At 45.0% G+C, this 15,748-nt stretch overlaps 1 protein-coding gene across 3 annotated transcripts in view; it reads left to right on the forward strand.

The window, feature by feature from the left end:
• The window catches only part of LOC311239687 (ceramide synthase 2-like), a 149,170-nt gene that overhangs the window by 95,481 nt on the left and 37,941 nt on the right, over positions 1-15,748 (forward strand). For all 3 annotated transcript variants that reach the window (XM_084328092.1, XM_084328091.1, XM_084328093.1), the window contains exon 8: positions 3,927-4,055. In XM_084328092.1, the coding sequence (XP_084184218.1) occupies positions 3,927-4,055 (129 nt within the window). The remainder of the gene's footprint in view (positions 1-3,926; positions 4,056-15,748) is intronic.

Here is a 15,748-nt window from a genome sequence, read left to right on the forward strand (position 1 = left end):
CAGCCTTGTTTCCAAGCGGTGTATCCCATGACAATGTACTAAATATGACCCTAAAATACTCTGTTCCGCCCCAATACATTGCAACGACGTCCACCGTATACCCCACACTACTATAACCGTGGCCTCAGAATTCACGCCACACACCCACTCGGCACGTAAACTATCAAATAGCGCCGTGCAAGCTAATTATCCTAGCCAGCCTTGTTTCCAAGCAGTGTATCCCATGACAATGTACTAAATATCACCTTAAAATACTCTGTTCCGCCCCAATACATTGCAACAACGTCCACCGTATACCCCACACTACTATAACCGTGGCCTCAGAATTCATGCTACACACCCACTCGGCACGTAAACTATAAAATAGCGCCGTGCAAGCTAATTATCCTAGCCAGCCTTGTTTACTACTTGAGTCCTACCTCTCTACGTCTCCTTCCGCTGTCGGCCATCTCCTTCACTGATTGGTTGTTAGTGCGTGTGCTCATATCCAAGCTTGGAAAATCGATATATCGAAACTTTGCGACCACGTTTCATGTTTATTTCGAGGAAATAATTTATTGCGATAGTTATCGTTATCGTTTTATCGCCCAGCCCTAAGTCCAGTATTACGCCCAGGTTCCTTACCTCCGTGGAGGGACAGATGGAGTAGCCATCCACGGAGAGAACAAGGTGGTCGATCTTTTGGAGGAGGGCTGGGGAGGCTACAACTATTAATTCGGTCTTCTTGCTGTTGAGTTGAAGGAAGTTGGTGGTCATCCATGTTTTTATGTCCTGGAGGCAGGCAGTGAGGGAGGGGGGAGGGAGGGGAGCATAAAATTAATGAATTATTAATTATTTAATCATCTATTATGATCTGTAATGTCAACTGGATAACGTTAGCTTTGTTTGCAAACGTTAGTTAACGTTCGCTATCTATAACGTTAGCTATAGGCTAGCTATCTATAACGTTAGCTATAGGCTAGCTATTGGCTAGTTTCCCCCAATGATGAACAATGACACAAGTTGTGATATTTAACTAGCTATGTATGTGCATTCAAATTCACTAACGTTAAAATAGTGTTATAATAACGTTAAATGTTAGCTCAAATAATGTTAGTTTTAAGTTGGAGAAGGAATGTGTGACTGCTTGCGTAGACCTACAGTATATCCCACAACACATCACTCTTAAAGGAGCAGGCAACACCCTAATCTACTTTTATCACATTTCAGAATGTTGAGGGACAAATGGATAGATGATCAAACATGTTTAAAATTGTTTTGGGACTCCTACGACCTTAGAATTTTTGTTTAATCACGATTGCGGGTAAACTTGCATGTCTTAACACATTGACTGCCAGCCATTGTACCCATCAAAGTACCCAGTCTGCCACCGTTGAAAGCCTATGGAGATGTTTACCTTCTTTGCAGGGCTATAACTTTTTAAATTGTATTGCTATATTGACATTACTATGGCCCATTAAATCGATTATCTATCGTTCCGGATGTGGGAACGTTATATTTTTTCATTCATACATTGTTGTGTTAATACCATCTTGAATATAAGTATGTTTATAAGCTTTTCTGCTGTAATTCCAAAAACGCTAGTTATAGGCCCAAACGCATATGATAGATTATCGATTGCCGTTTCTTTCCTATACACGCTATATTAAAAAATTCAAATGTATATGATCAGTATACATTATGCTTCATCATGTGTGGAGGAAAGGGGGGGCGGGGTCGTCTATAATCCCTTTATCGTCAGTAACGGCTTTATGTAGTATGGGTTGATATATTGATCAGACTGTTTGCAAACAAAGAAACGCACGATCGGGCTGAAAATAACGTTACTGTCCTCTTACCGTTCGCCGATGAGACTGGAAGAAAAAGATCCCAATTATTTGACGGCGATCGCCTAGATCCATTTCCGGTTTGTATGGCGCAATAAACGCCGAAATCATGGAAGCGATCGAAATGCACGCCAGTGTTTGTCTGTAGTCCCGTAGCAAGATATTACTGCCGGAGGGATTTCCTCGACGCACCGATCACAACTTCCGGTTTTGAGACTGTAACTCGCCCGACCATTCACCAGGCGGCGGTATTGAGGCGTTGCAATCTCATTCAGGGTCCCGCTGCAGCTCCGGAGGTTGGCTGGATGAATTATGAATGCCATGGCGAAAAAATGAAATATTGATTTAAAAAACGGCGTACAACGTTGTTGGCGTTCAACGCATGGCGGGCAAACACGTCGTAAGCCGTTTTTGGCAACCAATGTGTTAATAATAAAAGAAATATATACAGGTATATTAAAAAAAAATAAAAAATCTTTTTATAGAAGTGCGGTACCATCGCATCCCGCAGTGATTAGCCACACTCACAACCGCAGTGAGAAAATGTCATACCGCGACAGCCCTAACTTGTCCTAATATACTAACCTACACTGTAGCACTCAACACTTGATGAACTTTGTTACTCAGCTGATAGAGTTGTGCCCTTCCTGATGACTTGTCGTACAGAACTTGTAAATCGCTTTGGATAAAAGCGTCAGCTAAATGACAAAATGTAAATGCAATTAATCTATGGGCAGAGTGACAGACAGAGTCCAGGGAGTTAATTAACTCATTCGGGGCCATCCACGTAATATTACGTGTTTGCCCGACAACCGTTGGGTGCCAGCCACGTAATATTACGTTTTTGTTTAGTTTTACTTTTTTTTCGATATTAATATCCTATTCACTGTCACAGAGCTGTATTTTGGCTGGAAAAGGCATATTGGGACTCCGAAAGTGCAGTACCGGCCAGATCCTGGTAGTGGCGCTGTCTCGAGAATGCAGTAACCCCTGTTGCAGACCTGGTGTCACACTGTTTATGCTCCGGGCAAACTTTTCTGTTAGTCTGAAGCGAGGACTTCACTCGATCGCATGGAATACTTCTTGGGATGCCGAATTCATTATGCAGTAAAGGATTATGGCATGGGTCAATGGACATATGATCTACCAAATGGCGATCAAATAATTGGAAAATTCTTTTTGGAATCCAACCGGCCAAAGGTAAAAGCAATTTGACGTAAATTTCAGCTTGATCGTGCAAGGATTTAATAGCCATCCCCCAGATCAGCCTATGTTGTGGTAATAACGAATGCCGTTATTGGCAATCAATTCATCAGAAACGACTTCCCCCGCCCCCCCCCCCTTTCATGCATTCATGATGGAACATAATACCGATCATATGCATTTGGATTTTTAACTGTGTCGTGTGTAGGGACGAAACGCCAATGGATTTAACGTTATTAGCTTAGCGCCTTATAAATAGCCTTGCAGGAATTATCCCAGATCATTCCGATATAACACTCATATTCACCACGGTATAAAATGGGAACGTATTGATGAAAAAAAATATTTCTTTTATGCATCTTGAATGGAAGGTTCTTATTGTCAATTGACAATGATATTGGATACATAGCTATAATATAAAATATAGATTTCGCTCTACAAACAACGTGACGCACAGTGAAAAGTTGTAATGGAAAGCTGGCCTAACTACAGCGGGCCCAGTCTAATAGCTGGCACCCAATCTCTGTTAAGGGTCGATGCCGGAGATTTTAAGCACCACTATGGCCTAACATTCAACATGTTATCATATACTACAATAGAGAATAAGATAAGATATGAATTTATTGATGGGGGAATTCCGGCGTCATAGCAGCATGGGGGAAGGGGGTGTACAGGTATGGGCACGGTAATAGTAGAAATGTAAAAATATGAGACAAATAAACTGTAAAGAATCAAATGTTATCTGAATATAAGAATATTAGAAAAATAAACAGTGTAAACAATCAAATTAAATCTGAATGTGAAAATATTAGTAAATAAACAGTGTAAACAAAGGTGCAGAATGCAATATAATCGGCATACCAGAGTAACTAACTGTACTGTTGTTTGATTGGTCAGGACTTCAAGGAGCAGGTGATCCACCACATTGCCACCATCTTCCTGTTGAGTTTCTCCTACTGCGCCAACTACATCCGCATCGGGACCCTGGTGATGCTGCTGCACAACTCTTCTGACTTCCTGCTGGAGGTAGAACACACACACCGCTTGACTCTTCTGACTTCCTGCTGGAGGTACAACACACACCGCTTGACTCTTCTGACTTCCTGCTGGAGGTACAACACACACACCGCTTGACTCTTCTGACTTCCTGCTGGAGGTACAACACAGACACCGCTTGACTCTTCTGACTTCAGTGAAGGTAGCGTCAGTAATGTGATGTCTACACTTCTGTGACGTGCGTTCGGCTTTGCCTCAGCCAGGGTTGGCATTTCATTTCAAACCTTTATTTAAACTCGAAAGGCAACCGAGGTTCCCAATGATCCCAATTTCTTACCTGCACTCAGAAACTCCATCAGATTTATTTCTGTAATCCAAACAAACTTTTGGACATCTCCCAGTTGTACTTTTAACAGCATGCTTGCAGCAAGCCTGCAAGAGAGTTACCAACGAGTGGGCAACTTGAACACAGGGAAGTGTGGGAAATTAGTGTCAGGCTGGAATATTCAGTGACTTTGTACTTATTATTTACCTTATTGGGGACATTGATCTAAGTTAAGTTATTATTAAATGTTTTACTTAGATCAATGTCCCCAATAAGGTAAATAATAAGTACAAAGGCACTGAATATTCAAGCCTGACACTAATTTCCCACAGATGCAAACAGACAAAAAAAGGAGAGCTATATAACCCAGGGCTTTTCCTTGCATTTTCCCTGTGTTTCTTCCATTAAACGCAATCAACCATATTGTATGCATTCTAATGCACTCACTCTCATAACACACCATTTCATAGTACAGATTACTTATATCATTCAAGGGTATTTCTCATTAACATTAGCTAGCAAGACACCTTTAAAAAAACTCACGAAGGCTCACGTTCAAGGCCTCAACGTGAAATGGCGCCCGCACGTGCAGTCTTGGCTGTCGCCGAAATCTGTGGACTTAAAGAATAACGTTGTTCAAATGCCAAATAACTGTTAATTTATTTCATACTGTAGGACAAATTTACCTCAGAACATGGCGTGCAAATGTTCGTCACTAAGCCAATGTTAGCTATAGCTTGGTAACATACCCCAGGGCCTTCCTTGCATTTTTCCCGTTTTTTCCATTAAACTCAATCAACCATATTGTATGCATTCTAATGCACTCACTCTCATAACACACCATTTCATAGTACAGATTACTTATATCATTCAAGGGTATTTCCCCATTAACATTAGCTAGCAAGACACCTTCAAAAAAACTCACTGAAGGCTCACGTTCAAGGCCTCAACGTGAAATGTGCAGTCTTGGCTGTCGCCGAAATCTGTGGACTTAACAAAAGAATAACGTTGTTCAAATGCCAAATAACTGTTAATTGATTTCATACTGTAGGACAAATTTACCTCAGAACATGGCGTGCAAATGTTCGTTACTAAGCCAATGTTAGCTTGGTAATATCCCCCGTGTTTTTTTCGATCTTTTTTTTCAAACGATACAATTCACAATCACCCCTCCACATTGTATTTAACAACATTAACATTACCTCTTGCAAGTTGCTGGAAGCCAATAGCTACCGAATTAATTAATTAATATGTGATTAGGGGGAGAAACGTACCTGAGTTACCTCTGCCGCGACGTGGAGAAAATGGCGTGTCTTGGAGATTCTTCAAGAGAAGGAGATGGCGGAGCTTCCCAGAGTAGTTCTGACACCAGCCAATTAACGACGAAATATTTCACCAACACTGTCTGCATTTTACTCAAACTGTTGTTGTAATAACTCTAAAAGAGTCAATGTGCTTTGAGACTGCATATTTGTCACTGGGAAATGTACTAGTATTGTAATGAAAGGTCTGTTATTTAATGTTTGTGTAAAGGGCTATTTTAACTGTTGATGGGTAGTGCATCAGTAAAGTGAATATGGTATTGTGCTCTTGCCTTGTTTGAATAGGTGGAGAGAGTGGTTAACTGTATTATAATAGTAAATAAAAAAAAATGTTGTGCTCTTGCTTTTTTCTTTTTGAAGGTGGAGAGAGTAGCATTGCTAGTGCCACAACAGTTTTATTTGAGGTTCATAACAGTACATTGTACTAAGCAATTGTTGGCTCATTAGTTTGTGATTTACATGCACTAAAATTCACCAGAATGCAGGAAATTAAGTCTTTGTAACTAAAACGTTCCTGGTGGGGGACCCCTCAGACTCAGACAGGGCTCGCAGTCCAATAGACGAGCGCCCTTTTCGACCGCGTGACATTGTTCAGAAAGTTTGGTGCGCTTGACAAATTGCAATGTGAATGCAGACGAGCCAAATGAAGAATGCAACAATGTTGCAACTTCACCCCCGAACCGCACAGAGTCCGCACCGAGTCCACCAAAACTATATGTGAAAGCGCCCTTAGATGTCAGAGCCATAGGTCTTTCTCATATTACTCCTCCCAGAGTAGTTTTGTTCAAAACTCACTTAGCAGAGGATGGTTTCGATCCATCGACCTCTGGGTTATGGGCCCAGCACGCTTCCGCTGCGCCACTCTGCTTTGTAACACCCCAGACGGGACTCGAACCCACAATCCCTGGCTTAGGAGGCCAGTGCCTTATCCATTAGGCCACTGGGGCTTATATCGACAAATCAGTACCAACAGATACAGGGTATCCCAGTGCATCAAGTGTTCTGTTTAGTTTATTTTGGATACTGAAGACCATTATGTTTTGACTTTCATTATTTTAGGGTTATGCACTTGGTCTTTAAAAAGTTTTAAAGATTTTTTTTAAAACACTTGATGTGGACAGAATTTTCAATTTTTTTTAACTCAATAACTGTGTACATGTGGATGAGGCCTGACTCTATATGGAAGTACCAAGGAAACTATAAAAGAAGGAAGGGTCATCACATCAGTCATCACATCAATGCCAGTCTTTGGTGTTTTGGCATGTTAGGCAGGCCCCCACTCTGCAGGTGTTTAAATCACGCCTCAAAACACATTTATTTGCTCTGGCTTTTGTTTTTTAAACCGTTTTTGAGAGACCTGCCTTTTTTATGTGACATATTGTATATGGTTTTATTGTGTGCTTTTATCTTTTTATGTTTTATCTTATGTTGTGGGACTTGTACAGCACTTTGGTCAACGTTGTTGTTTTTAAATGTGCTTTATAGTGGATTGGATTGGAAAGTGGAGTTCTGTTCCTATGGGAGATGCATGGAGAAGCAAAATATACCAGCTATCTGAGGAAATATACATCAACCAATATATCAAACGTTAGCTAGTTAACAACGCAACACATTGCAGATGATTCTGAGACCTGAGGTTTTCATGGTGCAGCATGGGTTTCCGTAGTGTAGTGGTTATCACCTTCGCCTAAGGTCCCCGGTTCGAGACCGGGCGGAAACAAGCTTTTTGTTCACATTTGTGGCTTTGGATAAAAGTGTCAGCTAAGTGTTCAGATCTGGCGTCCCTGTCAAAAGGGAGGGGATTTAACCCTATCATCTGTACTGTGGCACTGCTGTGATTAGAAGGATCAGAACCTAACGGTGACGTCACACTAGGGCTGTCGTGGTATGACTTTCTCTCACCACGGTTGTGTGTGGCTAATCACCGCGGGCGCACAAAAATAAAAAAAAGTTTTCATTAAAAAAGAAATTTCATTTGTATATATATATACCTTTATATATTTTTTTATTATTAACACATCCAGCGCCAAAAACGCTGTCCAGCGTTATTGTCCGCCATGCGTTGACCACCAACATCGCTGTACAGCGTTTTTGAGATCAATATTTTTAATCTCATTTTGAATAAATTTTTTCGCCATGGCATTCATAATTCATCCACCCAACCCCCGGTGCTGCAGCGGGACCCTAAATGGGACTGCAACGCCTCAATACCGCCGCCTGGTGGATGGTCGGGCGAGTTACACACATTCAAAACCGGATAGTGTCATCGGTGCGTCGAGGAAATTCCTCCGGCAGTCACATCTTGCTACGGGACTACAGACAAACACTGGTGTGCATATGGATCTCTGCCATAATGCAATAATCGATATGATTTCGGCGTTTATTGCGCCATACAAACCGGAAATAGATCTAGGTGATCGGCATAGAATAATTGGGATCTTTCTTCTCCAGTCTCATCGGCGCACGGTAAGAGGGCAGTAACGTTATTTTCAACCCGATTGTTTATTCATTTCACTGCAAACAGTCTGATCAATATATCAACCCATAGTAAATAAAGCCGTTACTGACGATCAAGGAATTATAAACGACCCCCCCCCCCTTTCCTCCACGCATGATGAAGCATAATGTATACCGATCATATACATTTTAATTTTTTAATATAGCGTGTATGGGAAAGAAACACCAATCGATAATTTATATATGCTTCAGGGCTGTAACACTTCCCCCGGTCCTGTGGGACCAGCCGGCAACCCTCCGCCCGGTTCGGTTGGTCCAGGACTCAGACACTCACAACCCCCCATCAATACCCTGCACAATATAACATTGGCAACCGGTGGGCTGAGCCAGATGTGGCAGATCTGGCATCAGCTCACACACCTACTTAACATTTTCATCTGCCATTTATGTTTGTTATGTTCGTTGTCTATGTTGTCATTGTTTCCATTGTGTTAGATTTGTGTTCCCCTGTCTGTGTTTTGTAAATGTGTTTTAGGCCCTGTTTAGGAAACGCTAGCAGGTGAATCCGCAAAAATATTTTTTCGGATGTGCCTTTTGTTTATACGGCAACGGCGTTTTTACGGGGAGAATCCGCAAAAAAGTGAGACCACCTTCCTGGGTGGAATTCCTAGAAGCGATAAACCTTTGCGCTATCATCTAAAGTTTCTAAACTGTCAAACCGCATAAAACTATGACGAAAGGGTTGTCAAGGCTCTCGTATGATGCAGTGCTCGTATGATGTACTGCTTACATCACAGGCATGCGCCAGACGCCAGTAGCCTAGAAGCGTAAACAAAGCATGTCTGATTCTATCCATGGCAATCACCTGAAGGCTACATTGGCAGTACTTTTAAATACACAATAATCTGTCCCGCGGCTATCAACTATTAGTGACTGGAGCCACTGTCTGTGAGTGACTCTGCTTTGGTCCAATCACATTCCCCCACCCACAGTCTGCGAATCAGAGGCAGAGTAGGGCGGGTCTTCACAGCACGTCTGGTTGTCTCAACGACCTGAGGCGATCTGATTGGCCACTGACGTTTCTGGTCATGTGACATCTGCGCCAATCGTGTGACAGCGGGGCTCCGTCGTCTCGAGTCTTTACAGCCTCGTCTGCACGCAGAATTCCATCCCAAAACACTAGTCTAAACGCAAAATTAAAAGTGAGACCGCAAGACGACTTTTGCGGTTTCTGTTCAGACTCTCTCCGTCTAAACATGGCCTTAGTCTCATTTGTCTCAGTTTGTACAATTGTTATTGTTTCCCCCTGTGTGCTCTGTATTCTGTTATTTCTGTCTACCACACCTGTGTCCTGTTAGTAATTACCCTCTGTGTCTAATTAGTGTTTGTATTTAAGTGTTCTGGGCCAGCATGCACTTGCTGGTTCATTGTCTAATGTTACCTGTGTTTGTCAGTCGTGTATCCTGTTGTATCCTGTCTTTTGAAGTAAACACTGTTATCGTCACCACGTCGTCTCTTCGTATTCACTCTGCTACCTGGGTTCACCATGCCGAGTAAGCGCACTCGTAACATCAGGGCCTATAACTACTGTTTTTGGAATTACAGCAGAAAAGATTAAAAACATACTTATATTCTCGAAGGTATTAACACAACAATGTATGAATGAAAAAATATAACGTTCCCACATCCTGAACAATAGATAATCGATGTTGAATGGGCCATAGTAATGTCAATATAGCAATACAATTTAAAAAGTTATAGCCCTGGGCGCCCCAGTGGCGAACCACGGCCGACCCGGGTTCGACTCCCGAACCCGTCGTTATTTGCCGAATGTCTTCCCCCCACTCTGTCTCCCATTTCTCCTCTGTCTCTCCCTACTGGACTGCCCAGTAGAAATAAAGCGATAAAACGCCAAAAAAAAATCTTAAAAAAAAAAGGTTATAGCAAAGAAGGTAAACATCTCCATAGGCTTTCAACGGTGGCAGAGAGTGGTATAAGATGGGCACAACCCCCGGCGCCCAATGTGTTAAGACATGCGAGTTTACCCGCGATCGTGATTAGAAAGAAATTCTAAGGTCGTAGGAGTCCCGAAACTATTAAATTTTCTTTTGATAATCTATCCATTTGTCCTTCAACATTCTAATACAGTTGTTGTTTTTTTCTAAACAAGAGGTATGTTTCTCAAGGTTGCTCAATGTATAATTTGAAACTATTTAATTAAATATGTAAAGGGGCTCAATTAGCAATTTTGTTTTGTTTTGTTTTGTTTATGATATAGATATGTTTTTGATATAGATATATTTATATATATGTATAATTTGTGGATTTATGATTGGACTCTACTTTGATAGGTAATTCCTTTGGTCACATTGCACAGGTGTATATAACTACCATCTTGAATGTATTTCCATTGCTAGCCATATCACTGAAGAAGGACATAGTCCGAAACATGTCTGTTTCCAATTCAGGCTGCCATTAAAAACAGTGAACCTGAGAGTGCTGGTCCGGCTACCCTGCTTTTTGATATACTCAACTTTATGGGATTACAGCACCCAGTGTCAGAACTTGAGAGGGTGGTCTAACTTGACTATATTCCTTCAACATTCTGAAATGTGATAGAGGTAGATTAGGGTGTTGCCTGCTCCTTTAACTCATTCAGCGCCAGTCACGATGATAGTCGGGTTAACTCGCCGACCGTTCAGCGCCAGACCCGAGTATAGTCGGGTTTTAATCGTTATTTCTTTTATTAGCAATATCCATTCATTTTCATCCATCCAGCCTGATGTTATCGTTGGGAATGGGTCTGAGCTCGCAAAAGGGCAAATACCGCCGCCTACGCCTTCCAGCTGGTATTGCACCCTATTGGGAATGGTGTAGTTTCTTTTCTGGGACGATCCGAGCCGTGCAGGCGGGGTTTAAATACTCAGGTGAGGTAGGGCTCAACAACGATGCATGCCAACAGTAACCCTGCCCGCCCGTCAGTGTGTAACGGTCGGTAATGTGGTACGGACCTCCACGAACAGTATTTGGAATGGCGATCAGATAATTGTATTATTTCTTTTGCATTACATCAGATACAAGGTAAGAACACTATATATAAATTTGATCGTTGATCTGATATTTATTTCTACCCCTATCGACGTTGTCTCTGTGTGTGTACAGTATGTGTGGCTGTGTGCCGTTGGTGGCAGGAGCAGGGGGGGGGTGCGCCGGTCTAAACCACATTGCATGCTTGCACAAGGAAGGATAATAATGATGATCTAGCGTTGATTTCAGGATGATTAGATAATCAGACGGTGTGATGTGTTTTGTGTATTCCACTAAAGGGCTATTATTGCGTCTTTTCCTGGGATTACTAGAAATCACCAAAACTATACTCGTATTCAAAACGGTATCAAACGGAAATGTAGAGATGAAAAAACAATCCATTTTGTACATGTTGACTGGAAGCAACTCACTGATAATCGACGCGTGTATTAGACCCATAGCTATAATTTAAGATATATTTTAAGCACTCGCAAATCTCGCAGTCCCCCCATTGATTAAAGCGGTGGCGTTCTAGTGCCATCTTGCGGATTAAGCTCCGGTGCTGAATGAGTTAAGAGTGATGCGTTGTGGGATATATAGGTCTACGCTAGGTGTAACTGAGGGGTACAATTCCCTGACTGTATTAATAAGTATGGTATCATTAAACCACTACCGTCTTATGTACATTACTACTGGCCATACAGTACACAGGTATCTTATGATGAACACTTCCCACAATGACTCGGTTCCACACAAAACTGAGTTTAAGTATTTATTAGCAGCAATGATAGTACATAATATACTTTACTTTAGATGCGCTTATAAGGCAAAGGAATGTGTGTAGGCAAATCAATAACGTATGTCCATTCTCATATTACGCAGGAGATAATAATACAACCTGAATCTTAGGAATTATATCTATGGTACACTGGTAGGCAGCGGGAGATACTATTAGGGTTCCCACCGGTTGTAAGCCAGCAGGGGGAGGAAATGTTCGAATGCAAAGTCTGGATCAACGGGGACTCAATAAGCTCCTGCTATGGGAGGCGGTATATTACTCCCTGGATCAGCAGACGAAAAGCAGCAGCTGTAATCCAAGTATGCGTGCAGCATAGGTGAAAGCCGGCCAGCCTCTCCAAGAGACGGGCTCGAGTGATGTTCCTCACGTCACGGGTAAATCCCACACAGTAGTGGGGTGTAGACGATTCTTCTCCGCTCCAACATCCACGGCAATATAATAATAATCCAGCCGGAAAGGGGCTCTGCATTCACCGGGGTAGATTCTCCGGTGCGCGGTACTTCACATTAACTAGGTAGAACTTGACGTTATTCCACTAAGCTCTGACACTTTTACTATCCTATCCGCACGCGGTTATAAGTGCTCTATTTAGATGCACGGTTGCTCACTTCACTTGGTCGTTGACTCGTGATGAAGGCTTTACTAGTAAGGAGCGAACGATACGTTGAACGAACGTATTAGGATAAGACAAGACTCTATTTCGGGGCAAAACGGGCCCACTTCACAGCACGTTGTATCGTGGTGTGAGGCTTCAACTTGTTACTAAGACTACTGCTGTATTCACCTGCGCCGTATTTATACGTACAGTGAATAATCTAGTGCCAACCTTATTTCTGTCTCGTATTCCTGGGCAAAGCCGGGCATGTACAGACATGTCTTGACGGTGGCTTTGAACTCGGCATTGGGGGTATGGCCGTTGACGCCTAGGGGATCGCTTCCAATAGGAGAACGAAATGTCCCATGTATATGTACAAAGAATACACAAGGGATATCAGACGATATACAAATAGTATACATGGGATCTCAAGCAATAAATATATATATTCGGTTTAATCTGACCCTTTGTAACAGCCGCCTCCTAATTAGTCCCACCTAATTAGATAAGCAGAGACAGATTAACCGCACTGTCCACTACTCAATGTCTGTTGGGAGGGTAGGGCAGTTCACAAAGTCAGGGGGTCATGGTCGTCATCAATAGTATCGGGGAGCCTTGGCAACTCTATTAGCCTCGCCACGGGTCGGGTGTAGATCCGCCCTTGGACGAGCACTTCTGCCGCTCTGACCCTTCCGTCGGCACCAGTGATCACTTTGATTACGCGGCCGGCCGGCCACGCAGCTCGGGGTAGTGACTGGTCTATGGTCATGACGACTGGACGGGATGAAGGGGGGCTTAGGAGGAAGCGGGCCTGAGACTGCTTTGATCTGTGCTTGGCTGTGCCTCCTCCTCCTCCGTCTGTTTCTCTTGTTTGCTCTGTACCCCGTCTGAGGAGGGGCCGGTTCCGGCCGCCCCGTCAAGGAGTCGCTTGGGGTGCTGGGTTCGAGGTCAGCTACGTCTGAAGCGCAGCTGAGGGGGGTGGAGTTCCGAACTCCCTCTTGTGCCCACTGTTCTCTCACAGGCCTCTCGCTTAATGTCAATAGCCTCTCAACGGGCTGTACGAGGGAGTGGCCGGTGTCGCTCGCCTTTGTGTGTAGGCAGCGTGTAGACGTGGGTTGACTGTCAAGTCCGTAGAGGGGGCCCTGGAGCGTCCATCCCAGTCGGGTCTGAACCGCGACTGGGCATCCTTTGGGTCCGATGTGGGCCGCCTCAATTGGGAGAATGAGGTCCGCGTGGTCGGAGCCGATGAGCAGGGTCGGTGTGGCGCCGTCGATAAGCGGTATAGGTAGTTGACGTAGGTGCACATACTTAGCCATCAGCTGTGGGATGGGGTAGGTGTACTGAGACAGGCCTATGTCGTGGCTGGTGAAGACGTTGGTTATACTATACTGCTTCTCGGGCTGGTCCACCGCTGCTATCTTGAAGGAGACCTTTTCACCTTTTATGGTCTTCTGGTCCCTTCTGATGGTGCGTATGGTCATGGTACCTTTGGCACCCCGCAGGCCCAACTGGGCTGCGGCGGAAGCGAGGAGGAGAGTCTTTTCAGACCCATCGTCCAGGACGGCGTAAGTGTCCAGGACCTTGTCCTCGTAGCTCAGGAGCACTCTGACCACTTTGATGAGCACTCGGGGGGTCCCGCTATGCTGGTCAATGTGGAGCACTCCTGTTGGTCGGTTGCCTTGGATCTTCTGGTGGGCCCCGCACAGTGCTGCGCGGTAAGCGGCGCCCGCCTGGGCCGCCTCTGCGCGGTAAGCGGCGCCCGCCTGGGCCGCCTCACGCCACTGGTCAACTTGGACGGGGTTCAGTGTCTTATATTCGGCGCACTGTGCCAGCCAGTGTCCGCCGTCGCAGTAGGTACAGTAGGGGGCGGTCTGGTGGCTCTTCGGTACTGGTGCCACCGCCTCGGCATGGTACATTACCGCGACGGGCCCACTCTGTTGTCCTGGCTGACGCTTGTTGATGTCATGCAGGACCTCCAAGTGGGTGCCACCGCACCTGCTGCACTTCTTCTTCAAGCGGCACTCAGCTGCCAGGTGGCTGCGCGCGCAGCGGAAGCAGCGGCGGTGGTCCTTGATCCACTGACTCACCTCATCCGTGGTCAGCTTCCCGAAAGTGTCGCATTGGTACAGCCGATGTTCTCCCTCACAGTACTGGCACTCAATCTTCCACTGGTCCTCTTTCGTCGAGGGGGTGTTGTGGTTCTTGTGCTGTGGTACTGATTCGGCTTGGTGCATAACGGTCACCGACCGGCGGTTATCATTTGATCCCCGAGGTCCTGGTCTTGGGCTTGGTCCACTCCATACGAACGTGTCGAGTCGTAGGCTACTGACCTCCCTGGCGAGGAACTCAGATAGGTCTAGGAGGGATGCCTCTGGGCCGTTGGGGTCGCGGTGGTCTCTCTGCCGCCTGAAGCGTTCTTGTCGGGCGGGAGGGAGCTTCTCTAGTATCCTCTCTACATTAGAGTTAGCGTACAGTTCATGCATACCCTTTTCCTTTTGCGCCCCCAGCATCCCTACCAGGGACTGTACCTTGATAGAGAGGTCATCTAGTGCTCTGTTGTCTCTGGCTGGGGGAGACGGTCAATGTCTCTTATCTCCTGTATCACGTAGTCCCATATGCGTCCATAACGTTGGTCGAGGGCTACTAGAGCCGCGGTGTATGGGGTAGTAGAGTTGGAATATGCCAGCGCTATATTGTGCGCTCTGGGCACCTTCAAGTGTTTGAGTAGGATAGCATACTTGTACGTTTCATCCGGTACATCGGACATCATTGTCTCTAAGCACATTCGTAGCTCTGTGTACTGTGCTCTGTTCTTGTGTGTGAAGTCCGGGAACGTCGGTGTGCCACGGTACGATGCCATGGATGGCTGGCACATCGGTGAGCGTTGGGGGAGAGGCCTCCTGGGCGAGTCTCCCCGTGCGTGTCATCTTGGGCTGGTACTTGGTGGGTACCGAAGCCCGGGTACCCAGGTGCTGTTCCTCGGGGCTGACGGTGCGTCAAACTCACCCGTGAGTGGAGTCGGGGGTTTGTAGCGCAGTGCCTCGGGGCTGACGTCTGGGCTGTACTGGACCTCCTGGTCCAGAGTACGTTGCTGCTGGTCGGCTTGACATTCCTCCTCTTCCTCCTCCTCTTCCTCTGCTAGGTCCTGGAGTCTTCTGTTCAGTCTCTCGGCGTGGTCCGGTTCTTCCCGGTTGCTGG

Source organism: Notolepis coatsorum (genome assembly GCF_963971535.1).
Source record: "Notolepis coatsorum genome assembly, chromosome: 13".
Lineage (NCBI taxonomy): Eukaryota > Metazoa > Chordata > Actinopteri > Aulopiformes > Paralepididae > Notolepis > Notolepis coatsorum.